The sequence below is a fragment of the Dendrobium catenatum genome, unplaced genomic scaffold (assembly GCF_001605985.2).
Source record: "Dendrobium catenatum unplaced genomic scaffold, ASM160598v2 fragScaff_scaffold_121, whole genome shotgun sequence".
Lineage (NCBI taxonomy): Eukaryota > Viridiplantae > Streptophyta > Magnoliopsida > Asparagales > Orchidaceae > Dendrobium > Dendrobium catenatum.
Window position 1 is genome coordinate 224,686 of NW_021318583.1, and position 15,446 is coordinate 240,131.

At 39.1% G+C, this 15,446-nt stretch overlaps 1 protein-coding gene across 1 annotated transcript; it reads right to left on the reverse strand.

Annotated features, from left to right (window-relative positions):
- Positions 1–924: 924 nt before the first annotated feature.
- LOC110103899 lies at positions 925–15,323 on the reverse strand. Its single transcript, XM_020832775.2, has 4 exons — positions 15,007–15,323; positions 14,805–14,928; positions 2,006–2,171; positions 925–1,285 (listed from the first exon to the last, which is right to left on the reverse strand). Exons 1-4 carry the CDS (start codon positions 15,220–15,222, stop codon positions 1,063–1,065), a joined length of 729 nt encoding a protein of 242 aa, XP_020688434.1. The 5' UTR covers positions 15,223–15,323; the 3' UTR covers positions 925–1,062.
- Positions 15,324–15,446: the final 123 nt, after the last annotated feature.

Here is a 15,446-nt window from a genome sequence, read left to right on the forward strand (position 1 = left end):
AAGCTTCATTTTGGAAGAGTTTTTTTTTTTCACTTCTTTTTAAAACAGTTTTGTAACATAATATTTTTTGTACTAAAAAATATTTTTTCACTTCTTTTTAAAACAGTTTTTTAACATAATATTTTTTGTACTAAAAAAATATTTTAGATAACAATAAAAAAACTATCCCAAATGCAACCATATTGATCGGCATTGTTTCATATAATTTCTTATTAACTCTACAGCATGCCATCATTGCTGATTAATTATCATATTATACAAATTTTATCAATCTTTTAGCCCATTTTAAATAAAACAAGATATTAGGGGAGCCCATTTGGTAAGTTAAGAGTATTGTTATAAATTTTAATTTTGAAATAGAATATTGATGAATGAAAATAGGATATTATTGAATTTATAAATTATTAAAAAATTAGGAGTTATGTATAAAATTATTCATTTTTTCCTTGATATTTATCCAAATTCTCTCATCGAATTTTTTTTTTGTTTATAGGAATTTGATTTTAATAGAGGTGCAATATGCTGATATACTGAAATATACTTCAGTCATCAAAAGAAACCAAGATTAAACAACAAGACTTTCTTTCAAACAAAGCATAAACCGATAACATACTAACACTTAGGCTTCGTTTGGGACGGTTTTTTTATTGCTTTCTAAAATGGAATTTTAGTTCAAAAATAAAAAAATTTGTACTAAAACTCCGTTTTAGAAAGCATTAAAAAAGCCGTCCCAAACGAAGCCTTAGGCTTCGTTTAGGACAGCTTTCTTATTGCTTCTTAAAACAATTTTTTGGTACCAAAATTTTAATTTTTTACTAAAAATATGCGGAAAAAAAGCCGTCCCAAACAAAGCCGTAGTTTTTGGTTAACCTTTGACCACTACTTTTTTGTTGTTTTCTATAATCTTTTGTATTAAAAAACTACTTTAAAAAAATAGTAAAAAACTGTCCCAAACAAAACCGAAATATTTAACATAGAAGTCTTGGAACAAAACTACTTGGCAGACTATGTCAACCACATCACATACAATAATTTCATACAAGCTATAATTTTTTGTGACTTCTAATCAAATTGTTGTCGCAGTTGCATTTCGGTCTCGCTCTTCCATGTGGCATGACTTGATTGACCTTTCATTCTCTTGCTCTTCTCTTTATCTTTAATGGTCGAGCCCTTCTTCTTCTCGGATTCGTTTAAAGGATCCGAAAGAGGGCGATCACCGCAAACCGGGCACACTATACCTCGAGTGTGCGAATAAGTTTTTGGGATCCCACATTGTAAGCACATTCTAAGGAATGCAATCAAACCATCAAATAAGCACATTTCTTTTAAGAAGTAGTTTATATCACTGTGTGTTTCAGTGTTTAGATCTCAATTTTAAAAAATAAATCACATTGAAGTGAGTTTCAGTGATCTTCAGTTGTTTTACAAGAACTTGTTTTTATGAACTCAATTTTTGTATTTATTTGAGCAAACAAACCTCACAACAATTATTCAGTATTTTATCATTATTTAAAAAAAAAGCTAAGTTATCATCTGATTAATTTACGATAATTCTATTGTTATTAAAAGAGCAAAAAGAAAGAGCAAAACTAGGTACCATATTATAGCTCTCAAAGTTAGAACTCAATTCCTATATGCACAGCAGCACTTACCCCATGAGACTTTTGGGCTTTAAAATTTAAAAATTAAGAAAAGAAAATGGAAAATATTCTAACTTTTTCTGAAGGTGAGTTTTCAAAATCAGAAATCCATTCCGGCTTCGTTTGGGACATCTTTTTTACTGCTTCTTAAGCTGCTTTAAAATGCAGTAAGAAACCCGTCCCAAACGAAACCTATGTCAACCAAATAATCACTTCTAATTAAGCAAAGAACGCTTCTGAAAGCGAGATCTAATTACTTAAAAAACTTTAAAGAACAAAAGAAATTGGCGTAAATTAAACTTCTAACGGCTAGAAAACCAAAGATGTATATATGTGAAGCAAACAACAAAAGACCATGTACTAACCTGAGGAGATCCGCAGCATCCTTTGCATCAGGATTTGAAGCAGAGATTACTCTCTTGCCTTCACCGTTTGTGTTGCCAGTAGTTAGAGCTGGGGAGCTTGCTTCTATGTCAGTTCTAACTCGATCTCGAATACCAACCAGCTGAGGTTTGGACTCCAGAACTGCACCTGGAATAAAAACACAACTAATTCATTTCTCACAATAAATACAATGCAGTTCATAACATGCGGCGAGAATGACCAAGGCTTCGTTTGGGACGGCTTTTTTACTGCTTCTAAAAGCAACTTTCTAATATAAAAATTAAATTTTTTTACTAGAAAGCTGCTTTAAGAAGCAATAAAAAAGCTGTCACAAACGAAGCCCAAGTTCTACAAATTCATATTTGATTTTGATGTGGGCAGAAAACTAGTTATTCCCATTACTAACAAAAGTTAGTAATCCTAGAATCCATTTTAGCTTATATGCACAAAACTCATCAAAATTATCCTTCGTGATAGCAACGAACACTTCTCAAACCACCAATGATATCCCTTTACAGGTAATGATTCCATCAAACATCCCCGAGCATATTCAATCTCAACATATAATCCACCCCAAGCCACGTTGCAGATGCACAATGACATGTAGAGCTCCATCCTTCACACCTAACATCCATACTCAAACTAGTTCGACTCCTAATTTTAAAAAGATTTATCCTATGTAAGCTAGTTCACCAAATTAAGACGAGCTCCTTCTCAATGACAAATTCACAAGGCTCTTCTTCCACCAATTAGAGATCTCTACACCAAAAGCATTCAAGAAGACTTTAGGCCCAATCTCTTCCAATTTCTTTCTCTGCATTCTCTGATCATTATAGTAGTGGTTTTCTTTCTTCTGAATCTCCAATTGAGATCCATTATGACACTTCATTTTGCTAAATAGAAAATTGGCATGAGAAAAACTTATAATGGACGTAGACATCTTTGCTAAATAACCCTAAAATCTCGAGTATTTAGATGGTTGGGTTTGTTCCTCTCTGCACTTACTTTTTAATCAAGTCACTCCCCAATATCCCAAACAGAACTATTTCCTCTTATTTCTTTGAACCCCTAAACAATTTGGTTATCTATTGCTGCTTGATAAAGTAGACAACACACACAATTTCAGACTTTTGACATCATTTGTGTAAGCGGTTGACTTAAAGGCAGACGAGTCATTACTAATAACACTGACGCCAGGAACAACCTCCTCACCAAAAACTAATGGCAATTACCAATGTGCATGCCAAATTGGAGAAACTCTAATCCCACCGTCCATGATTCTTTCGATTTCACCCATCTAGCCATGTAAATGCACAATGATGCTCAATTGACTATGGTCAGCCCATCATATTACCAACTCGCAGAAATAGCCGTCTCACCTCCCAAGAATGTTATTGTGGTAGTGGAATCACCGCAAGGATTTTTGCACACCTTTAATCTCATCCCAAAAGTATTGGTAGAGCCAATATTGTCGAAATTTAAGGTTCTTATGTTTGACATCTGTAAGGGTGTTAATGATCATGTAATGCACCTAGATAGATTTAAGGATGCAATCTCATCCCGTGACGTGTCTAACACGCCTAACTACAAGATATTTTTCATCACCTTCAATGACTCAATAAAAATATGGTACTCCAAGATGTCGGCTTCTAGCATCTCTTCAGTTGAAGAGTCAGTCTTCCTCTTTTCGCAATACTTTACCTCTTGCCATCCACTTGAGATCTCCAAGACACTCTTGGAAGATTGGGAGTTTCTTTATGAGTATGTTGCACTTCTCAACAAGATTGTTCACAAGGTCAATAACTTCAACTCATCCATGACCAAAGTCACTATAATACACGGGTTCCATAAAAGCTTGTTCGAGGTTTTTTTGTCTCACAAAACCCTTAAGAATTACTAAATTGCAGCATAAAGTAAACAATTACATTAATGCTAAAGAAACTAAGTGATGTTCTAAGCACGTAGCCTCACAATCCTCCTTAAGCCATATCAAGAAATGAAGATATCCAACCACCCACTCTCATCTATATGAGAAGAGGCGGATCAAACTAATTTTCACTTTAATCACTTACATCACATTGTCCATCATGGCAGTCTCACCTTTCCTCATCATCAGCAAGAAGGCATCCATCATCCACCTCTCAACTACTCCATTTTTTAGATCATGTTGGCACCAATGCAACCCATCAATCAAAGTCTTTATTGGGTCAACTACTATGAGGTAAGCCTCTCTTTTTTCTTCTCACCTATGTTGCACCGATACGGATACAGTGACACAGATACGACACGATGCGGATACGGGACAAATCAATTCTTAAAAATACAGGATACGGGTACGACGCGGATACGGCATTATAATTTATAAATCATACATAAAAATTAAGAAAGCAACCTGATGTGAAACAATCCATGCGAAAGATGAGTTGCTTAAGGAAGTTTGCACTTATAAATTTTAGAGAGCAATGTTAAGCAAAATCCTCTATTGATGTAAACGATAAGATAACATTAAGGTGATAAAATAGCTTAGGTCTAAACACATGCGAGAGGTTGAGATCATTAAATAATCAACTAAGTCTTACTTTGCATACATGAGTAGTTTCAACGAGAAATTCCAATACTAATATGACGACGGCATGGTGAGGTGGAGGAGAGGGGAATAGGGAGGGAGTAAGTACTTTCCAATTGAGTCGATGCCACCTAGGATGAAAAATTAATAATTCCACATGTCATGAAATTTGGATAGGATCAATTCGAAAACTTTCCTTTTTTAGGAATTTTGCAAATATGGAAAGTTTGAATTTCAAATTTGAAATTCAAAAATCGGTAACTCCTTTATTTATTGCTAGGCCACAATTAAGGAGCCATTATGATGATTGACATCTTCATCATGGCTTGGAGCAAGGTGGTGGCCGGCGGCCAAAGGAGGAAGAGGGGCTTGCCATCGGGTTTGGGGATTTCTTGATGGAGCTTGGGTTGTGGTGGAGGAAGCTAATGAGTAACGTGGTGGATGATGGGATCTTTTGGAGAAGAAAACAATAAGATAAAATAAACCACGAGTCGAGGATGCTTCCAATGACTGGCGGGGATTGCTTTTGCCCTCACCTTGGGCTTTCCCTAGAACTCACACAGAGATCTAGGAGAAACGAACTCACTAAGAGATCTTCAAGAGGGAACTCACAAAGAGAACACAAGAGCAAAAATTTTCATTCAATCGTCATCATCTCAATACAAGAAAGCTAGCCTATAAATAGGCCTCATGAGAAGAAAAATAACAAAGACTGAAATGCCCTTCGGGCTACAACACTACATGACCACCCATAAGGGTATAAAGGGAAAAACAACAATATGAAATAAACTAGTACAAAAACATATAAATAAATAGCTCAAGATCGTAGCCGTTGATCTCCGATGTCCTCATCACAACCAAAGCATAATATTTGAAATTACAAAAAAATGAAAGAAACATCATTTGTAGTCTTCTAGCTTATAATATCAAAATAAAAGTAAGCATTAAATGTCTAGTACAACAACAAAAGCATAAACATAAATTGTCTAGCACATGAAGTTTCAACTATTCCATAGGAATGATATGATTAGCTTCTTTAGTGGTTTGTCTTTGAACTTCTATATCATCTTCAATAAATATCATAGCTTCTAATTCAAGCTCATCAAAAGAAAGATTAGCAATTTCTAATATTCTCATATCATCAAGAGACTCAAATCCATCTCGGAAATGATAGAACCTCGCTCGCAGCTGCGGAAGTAAATACAACGGGTTTTTTTTCGGATTTTTTTTGTTTTTCAATGGACACGCATATCGGATACGCTTGTCCTTTTGAAATTAAATAGTATTTTCCAACACGTATCGGTGTCGTATCGGAGGTGTATCCATGTATCAGTGTATCGGATACAGCACGCCTTCATAAATAGGTGCATCAGTGCAACATAGCTTCTCACCAATCATTCCTTCTAAGATGCTTCATTGAGTCTACTATTATGAGATAAACTTCTCTTCTTATTTGCTTCTCAGATGACAATATCTAATAAATCTAAAGCATCTAAAATAATGATATGGTGGTTCAAACTATCAAAGATCACTATAAGGTACGCAAGATTCTCGCTGACATTGGTAGTTCAATTAACATTACGTTCTATAAAATGTTGAAAGAATAGAGTTCAGCCTAAGAAATTTTTGACATGTTGATGGGCCCTTGGTGGGGTTCTCTAAAGAGAGATGTTGATGCAATGCATCACCACACCACATGGCCTAAGGCTGTTAAAGGACCAGATGAGTTCCACTCCCGCCGTTATCTCATTTTACCACTACAGTACTATTTTACCTTTTTGGTAGTTAGACCCACTTTAGTATTTTTCTTTCAGTATTATTAGCAATACTAGAAAATTACATATACTCTTAGTGGAGTGAAAAAAAGGACATTGTTCATTTTCTATACAGAATTTCTGTTATCTGCTTCAGTAGAAGTACGCCTAAAGTTAAAACCCTTCAGCGCGATTCACTGTTCCATTGGCTTGTGTCCTTTGTTTTCTTGTTTTCTTTTCCCTGCAAGTCTCGTTCTCACGGTGACGACGATCTTGAGTACATCAGCTTGGTATCAGAGCCAACTCCGGCGGGATGACGGACAAAGGGAAGGAGCAGGCTGCCGACGAAGCTCGAAGCCTAGAAGCATTATGGACAAGCCAGGCCAACATCGTGCGACAATTGAATACATTGTCGGCAGATGTGCAGCGCCTATCCATCGAATTGTGTCGCAAGTTCAATCTCAGCCATGCAAGGAACACACCCCAGCAACTGCGACGAGGGCTGGAACCGACGATGGTTATCGGGGGGCGTCGTGGCATGGGCCTTGAGCGGAATGGACGCCGAATTCCCCAGCCACTTCCCAATTCGTCCGAATCAGAGGATGAATCGCAATTAGCTAGAGAAATGGATCCGGTAGAGTGACGTTGAAGAGGATGGATTGAGCCAAATTGCTGAGGATCAAAGGCCCCGACGACATCAATCACACTATCGAGGACACTCTAAATTCAAGGTAAAAATTGATATTCCCTTCTTTGACGGGCATCTACACATAGAGGACTATCTTGACTGGGAGAAAGCCGTGGAGAACTTCTTTGAGTATATGGAAATAGAGCCCTCCAAGCAGGTCAAGTATGTTGCCTGTCGATTGCGGAGCGGGGTTAGCGCGTGGTGGGCTCAGCTCTTAATGATCCGGCAGCGAGAAGGGAAAGGACCCGTGCGCAGTTGGGTCCGAATGAAGCAACTCCTGCGTGCCCAGTTTCTACCCACCGACTACGAGCATATTCTCTACATGAAGTACCAGCATTGCTTATAGGGCAATCGAACCGTCAACGAATATACCTAGGAGTCTCATCGACTCAGTGCTAGAAACAATCTCAATGAGACTATGAATCAACTGGTAGCCCGGTATATAGGACGTCTCAAACATAGTATACAGGAGAAACTGGAATTAAATTCCATCTGGTCGCTCTCTCAGGCGATCAATTTTGCATTGAAAGTAGAAATGCAACAACTCCGTGCTCCCCGATTCGTGAATGCCCGCAGCAGTCATCAGGCTACTGATCAAAATAGAGGAGCTTCCACAGCAACCAACGCGTCAAGTAGCAATTCCCCTTCTCTACCAAAGCCTGTAGTCCCCAGCTCTGAAAATAAGAATGCTCCGAAGGCTAAGGCGTCCACTCAGGGCAACCCATATGCAAAACAGGCTACACTCAAATGTTTCCGCTGTTTTCAACCCGGCCATAAATCCAATGAATGCCCCCAACGCCAGCAACTCCAGTTAATAGATACGGAAGAGGGGGACGAGCGGACTTGTCAGAATGAAGACGATGAAGCAGAGTTTGAAGACCTTGAAGGGGACAATGGCGAGCCTTTAGTGTGTATCTTAGAGAAGCTGTTAATAGCTCCCCATCAAGCTAATACTCTCAACGAAATGCTATCTTTAAGACACGATGCACCATCAAAGGTAAGGTCTGCGACCTTCTCATCGACAGCGGTTGCACGGAGAATGTTATCTCCCGCTCGGTCGTTCAGGCTCTCCAGCTTAAAACTACAAAGAACCCACAACCGTATAAGATCAGTTGGGTAAAGAAAGGAATCGACATTTCCGTGACAGATATGTTCCAAGTCACATTTTCTATTGGTCGGCAATATGTCTGCGAGGTACTCTGCGACGTATTAGATATGGACGTCTGCCACTTGATACTCGGCCGACCGTGGCAGTTCGATGCTGGTGTCATGTATGATGGTCGTGCCAACGTATACTCGCTAGAATGGAAAGGCAAGAGGCTCAGGCTACTACCGGGACCCCGTGTGAATAATCCACAGGCTGCCAACAGCTCAACTGCAGCGGCAATGCAGATAGTAACGGGACCGAATTTACTTCTATCTTGGCAGAATTCGTCTATCTTATGGGCTCTTGTGGTAATTTATTCCTCAACACCCCTTACTACAGATATTCCCGATGTTATCGCAACACTCTTGGAAGAATTCAGGGATGTTTGCCCTCCTGAATTACCTTCCAATCTGCCACCGCTGCAAGTCATTCAGCACCAAATTGATTTGCAACCCGGTGCCTCCTTACCCAACTTACCGCATTACAGGCTCAATCCCACAGAACAAAAGATTATGCAAAGCATCATTGAAGACCTATTGAGTAAACAACTCATTCAAGCCAGCATCAGCCCTTGTGCGGTGCCCGCACTACTTGTTCCTAAGAAAAATAAGGAATGGCGCCTATGTGTGGACAGTAGAGCTATTAACAAGATAACGGTTAAATACCGTTTTCCCGTATCGAGAATCGACGAACTCATTGATAAGCTGATAGGCGCCTCCGTGTTCTCCAAGCTCGACTTATGTAGAGGATATCATCAGATTCGTATCCGGCCAGGCGATGAGTGGAAGACGGCCTTCAAGACTTCGGTAGGCCTCTACGAATGGCGCGTCATGCCCTTCGGGCTATGTAACGCACCTTCGACTTTCATGAGAATGATGCAAGACATTCTTAAAACTGTATGGGGACAGTTTTGTATCTCTTACTTCAACGACATTCTTGTGTATAGTAACTCACTGGACAACCACATTGAGCATCTTCGACAAATTTATGTCATACTCCGAACCCATAAATTATTTCTCAATCTTCCAAAGTGTGAATTTGCCACTTCTCATGTACATTTTCTTGGGTTTATTGTATCCAAAGAGGGTGTTCAGATGAATCCCAGTAAAGTCGAAGCTATCTTAAACTGGCCAATCCCAAGCTCCTTCTTCGAAATCCGGAGTTTCCACGGGCTGGCTAATTTTTATCGAAAATTCATCAGGGGCTTTAGCATCATTATGAGTCCGATCACCGATTGTTTAAAGTCCAAAGTGTTTCATTGGGGCGATCCGCAATAATGCAGTTTTGAAGCTATAAAGAAAGCGCTGACTTCAGCACCCGTTCTCGCCATCCCCTGCTTCGACAAGTTGTTCACGGTGGAAACAGACGCCTCCAGTGTGGGCGTTGGTGCGGTGTTGTCACAAGAAGGGCATCCCGTAGCCTATTTCAGTGAGAAACTCTGTCCATCCAGGCAACGATGTCCGCATATGAGCAGGAATTATACTCTGTAATACGGACCCTTAAGGAATGGGAGCATTATTTGTTACATCAAGAATTCGTGATCCGCACAAACAATCGAGCACTCCAATTCATAAATAGCCAAAAGACTGTGAATCGAATGCACGCTCGTTGGATCTCTTTTCTTCAAATGTTTTCCTTCTTACTCAAACACCAAGCCGGGAAGCTGAACACGGTGGCCGACGCCCTCAGCCGGAAACGTGTACTGCTTGCTCAACTTCAGACGGAGTTCACAGGTCTCACGTGTATTCAACAACTGTATGCGGATGATGCTGATTTTGGAACTATCTGGGCAAATTATCAACAAGGAAACATCGTATCAGGTTATTGCATTCGTCATGGTTTCCTTTTTTATCATAATCTCCTTTGTATTCCTGCGTCTTCTTGGCGACATCATCTTATTCGTGAAGCTCATTGTGGAGCTCTAGCGGCACGCACGGGTCGTGACAAGTCCTTAGCTCAATTGAAGAGCTGATTCTACTGGCCGAGATTACGCCGTGATGTTTTTCGCTTTGTTGATCGCTGCCCCGTCTGTCAAAATTATAAGGGAGGTGCACAAAACACAGGCCTTTATACGCCCCTACCCGTCCCTGATTCCATATGGGAAGACCTCAGCTTAGACTTTGTCCTCGGTCTCCCCTGCACGAAGAAAGGTAACGATTCGATAATGGTTGTCGTCGATTGTTTTTCAAAAATGGCTCACTTCCTTTCTTGCAAGAAGACCTCCAATGCTCTTCACATTTCCCATCTGTTTTTTCACCAAATCGTGCGTCTTCACGGCATTCCACGGAGCCTTACCTCCGACCGCGACGTCAAGTTCATTAGCCATTTTTGGCGCGAACTGTGGAAACGTTTGGGCACCGATCTCCGCCTTAGCTCGGCCTACCATCCCCAATCCGATGGTCAGACGGAAGTGGTTAATCGAACAGTGGGTAGCATGCTCCGCTGCCTCGTACAAGAGTACCGGAAGCAATGGGAGGAAGTCCTCACAACAGCCGAGTTTGCTTACAATTCAATGGTGAATCGATCCACTGGTAAGACTCCATTTTAGCATCGTTTATACTAAGATTCCCAATCTTGCATTGGATGTAGCCGTGCTTCCCAAATGCAAGTCTGGCGCTGCTACGAGATTCACAGACCAATACTCCCAAATGCTTGAGGATGTCCACCGGCAGCTGACTAAATCTAACCTCAAATACAAGGCCTCCGCCGACATCCACCGTCGCCAGTCTGTGTTTAATGTTGGCGACCTCGTCATGGTACGCCTTCGTCGGGAACGTTTTCCACCGGGCACTCATTCTAAGCTGAGCCGCCGCAAAATTGGTCCTGTCCCCATCATTGCAAAGATCAACGATAATGCCTACACTGTGGAGTTGCCACCGGGCTACACGACATCACCTACCTTCAACGTTTCTGATTTATGGCAATATCATCCTCCTGATGATGCTCTGATCATGCTAAGCTCGTCGGAGTCGAGCTCTTTCGATGCCGGGGAGGACTGATGCAGTGCATCACCACACCACATGGCCTAAGGTCGTTAAAGGACCAGATGAGTTCCACTCTCGCCGTTACCTCATTTTACCACTACAGTACTATTTTACCTTTTTGGTTGTTAGACCCACTTTAGTATTTTTCTTTCAGTATTATTAGCAATACCAGAAAATTACACATACTCTTAGTGGAGTGAAAAAAAGGATGTTGTTCATTTTCTATACAGAATTTCTGTTATCTGCTTCAATAGAAGTTCGCCTGAAGTTACAACCCTTCAGCGCGATTCACTGTTCCATTGGCTTGTGTCCTTTGTTTTCTTGTTTTCTTTTCCCTGCAGGTCTCGTTCTCACGGTGACGACGATCCTGAGTACATCAGATGTACCATGGAGGCTGCAACAAAAAATATTTTATTGACATCTTGATCCTAGCTTGTTGAGAGGATGGAGTTCAACATCAAGAATTTTCGACATGCTAATGGGTCCTACAAAGAGAAGTACTCTATAGGACCTTATCACCCTTAAACTAAAGTGATCAAGAGGGATCAAAATTGCATGTGATTTATGCACACTCAATTGACAATATTATCTTATGTCAACCACTATTGAATTCTTTCAAAAAGTTTCACGGGCAATCTTGCAATCATGTCAAATGGAATTACTAACATTTAAGGGGATCTTACTCAATCATAAAGGTACTACCATAACTCAATCAAAAATGATTCATCATTCATCTTAAACGTCATAGAAAGTGGCTAGTCTAGCCTCCAACCTTTGAAAGATGTGGAGGAGGTTTAAATATTTGAAGTTGATGCCCACAAAAGAAATTGTTTGAAAAGTTTACACTCTATGAAGGTATATTTCGAACATTAAATATTTTGTTATTCATAACAATTTATATGCATTTGTCTGGGTGCTTTATGAGTCACTCATAGTAAGCCTAAATGCCACATGCCACCATCAACCCATTTGCCCAAGAAATAAAACAATTAAGCAAAAGAAGAAAAATATTTTAGATGAAGTGGAGGGTGTAAAGGTAGAAATCACCAAACTTCTCCATCCATATGTGAAGATTGGATTTATTTTGCCTAATCAGCAGAGTAGCACAAACAACCAAATTGAATTCTTTTATCTTACATGTGATTTATGCACCCTCAATTGACAATATTATCTTATGCCAACCACTATTGAATTCTTTCAAAAAGTTTCACGGGCAATCTTGCAATCATGTCAAATGGAATCACTACCATTTAAGGGGATCTTACTCAATCATGAAGGTACTACCAGAACTCAGTCAAAAATGATTCTTCATTCATCTTAAACGTCATGGAAAGTGGCTAGTCTAGCCTCCAGCCTTTGGAAGATGTGGAGGAGGTTTAAATATTTGAAGTTGATGCCACAAAAGAAATTGTTTGAAAAGTTTACACTCTATGAAGGTATATTTTGAACATTAAGTATTTTGTTCTTCATAATAATTTATATGCATTTGTCTGGGAGCCTTATGAGTCACTAATAGTTAGCCTAAATGCCATATGCCACCATCAACTCATTCACCCAAGAAATAAAACAATTAAGCAAAAGAAGATAAATATTTAAGATGAAGTGGAGGGTGTAAAGATAGAAATCACCAAACTTCTCCATCAATATTTGAAGACTGGATTTATTTTATCTAATCAGCAGAGTAGCACCAAACAACCAAATTTCTCAATAGTTCAAAAATATGTAAGTGAAATATTAGACCTAGGTAATTGAGAACTTAGAAGTGGCGAACAAGCAGATGCCAGAAAAAAATTAAAAATTTCAAAAAATAACAAAATAGAAATTAACACGAAGTCTATAGTGATTTGATGAGAATGACTATGTCCACTTGAGGCTAGTTCTCAGAATGCACTAAATCAGAAGCTCTTTGGAAAAAGTGTAAGAAATGGAACGAAACAAGAGGCGATCACATCAATCTTTAGAAGCTATGGGAGTTGAAGGGATCTTTCGAGTCGAAGAAATGGTAGAGGATAGGGAATCCAAAGAAGTGTTTCAAGCTAAGAAGAGTGTTTATAGTTTTTTAGCAAGCTTAAGTAGTGGAAAATTTGCATTGTTGAGAGGATCCCAAGATACTAGGTGTTGTAAGAAGGGTGTGGTGCCAAATGCATGCAGGAGGCAACATTTAGTATTTTATGCACGTGAGATTTGTTGCATTCTAAGATGACATGTTTAGAAGGAAATTTTTAAATATAATTGCCTGACAAAGAGGTCATTGGTGGTTAATTGTAATAATGATCAACAAGCAACATCATTGAGGTGTGCGGGAGGATTTTATAGTCACGGGCCAACTCAGTGTCAAGCACGCGACTATTCCGGCTATTTTGATGTCATTTTTAGTCGTTATTTCTCAAGGTTGTTTATGTCGTATATTTTGCTGGAAATTTTTTCAACAGACTTTTCGTTCAATATATAGCTTATTCAATAGAGTTTTTATCAACGAATGAAAATCACCATAAACTTGAATTTCCAATGTATTTTGCACACTTTGGCACATTTTTACATTGGAAAAAGAATGTTTTCTTGTAGTGAGAATAATTTTAACGATAACCAATCCCGTTCTTACGACAAAACATCATCATATGCATGATTTAACAAAAAAAGTTAGAAAACATAAACTAAGCCTTAGAGAGAAGGAACACAATATCAATACATATGATTTGCATTTCCAATGAATAAAGGCTTTCATATTTGCATCACAAAACCAAATCATATATTAAGTAATTTTGTTGGGTTCAGCTGTTAGGTTAGGACAAATTGGGTCAATCTCTTACGAATCCTTTGCTCCCCTATAAAAAATTCAGCATTGACATTCAGAGTTTTCATATTACATTTCTAACTTAAACCTGATTTTCAATTTGGACTAGGTCTAGTTGGCATGATTAAACTAAAATAATACGTAATGATTTTATTGAGCAATGCAACATTTCTTCAATTCAATCCCATATCCAAATCAGTGACTATGCTTCATTTATCCAAACTTCAATAGTTTATTGCTGCTCCCCTAAAGTTGAAATGTACAACATTATTTATATTACATCCAATCTCCTTTACTTGGATTTAACCCACGATTTACTTTTCCCTCAAACAAGACTCTTTAGTAAGCCACAAATGTCGCCTCTTATTTCCTCAGAAATATCGATTAATCCAAGAAAGTCTATTACTGACTATTGTGATAATCTGACAGAGTAGAAAGATAACTAGCAGAACATAAGCCTCACTACGCTATAACTCAGTTTAATCCTGATGAATATGAAAACCTGGATTTAATTAATCCAGTTTGGACTTGAGAAATGCCAAAGTCTGAATCAACTACGGCTATAAATAAAAATCGAATTGGCTGGATGAGCCTGGATTAGCTAATCCTATCAATACTTCGATGCAAAAAAAGCTCCATCTTTTTCATTACAGAATGTCAACTTGTACTGCAAATTGATCTAGCAGGAATACCTGATCGAGTAATAAACTAAAATACATGGTAGACGGAAACAAATCCTTCAAGAAAAATTTTGTTGGAAGAAGGATGCAGTTAAATCAACATCTCGAACATAAATTGCTTACAAATCCATGTGTAAAAATAAAAACAATTTGCCAAGGAAGCCTACCAGGAGGAAGCTCCTTCTTCTCTTTCTTCCCCGAGCCCTTTCCCCTCCGGCCTCCATTCCTCTCTACATCTTGTTTATCTCCCTCCACCACGCCGTTGTTCAGAAACTCCGGCGGCCCAACGACCTAATAAGAAGACAATCAACAATGCACGCCAAAATCAAGTAAAAAACACGAAATAGCACAAGCGACAGAAAAATGGACCTCCGCGAAGGCAGCAAAGGCGGAGGGAAGCGATGAATTTGAGAAGGGTGTAGAGAGATTAAAAGAAGAGTCCCTTTCACTGGCGGAGGGAGTCCGCCGGAAGGCTTGGAGGTCATCATCTTCATCATCATCGTTGGCGGAGCGAGAAGAAGAGGATAACCTCTCCTCTTGCTCTTCTTCCGCTGAAGAGTAGCCTTGTATGAGTGCCAGGCTCATTGCTTTTCTACCACCGGAGATTGAGCCCGCTGATTCCGATATATCTGAAGCTTCGCTAGGTCATTTGGTCGCGGCCTTCTTGGTCTTTTTTTTAAAGGGCGATTTATATGCAGAGCACATAAAAATATTTATTTTATATATTTAGCATTTACATTTTATTTTATATTTATATATCTGAAGCTTTAGACCTGTCAATATTGGACCCGACCCGAAAACCCGACCCA

Excerpts from the sequence above, each read along its gene's own strand:
- LOC110103899 (XM_020832775.2), bottom strand. The coding sequence starts at position 15,222 with ATGAGCCTGGCACTCATACAAGGCTACTCTTCAGCGGAAGAAGAGCAA. Across the intron at positions 14,929-15,006 it reads CCTTTGCTGCCTTCGCGGAG|GTCGTTGGGCCGCCGGAGTT; the intron begins GTCCATTTTTCT and ends TCTTCTTATTAG. Across the intron at positions 1,286-2,005 it reads GATGCTGCGGATCTCCTCAG|AATGTGCTTACAATGTGGGA; the intron begins GTTAGTACATGG and ends TGCATTCCTTAG.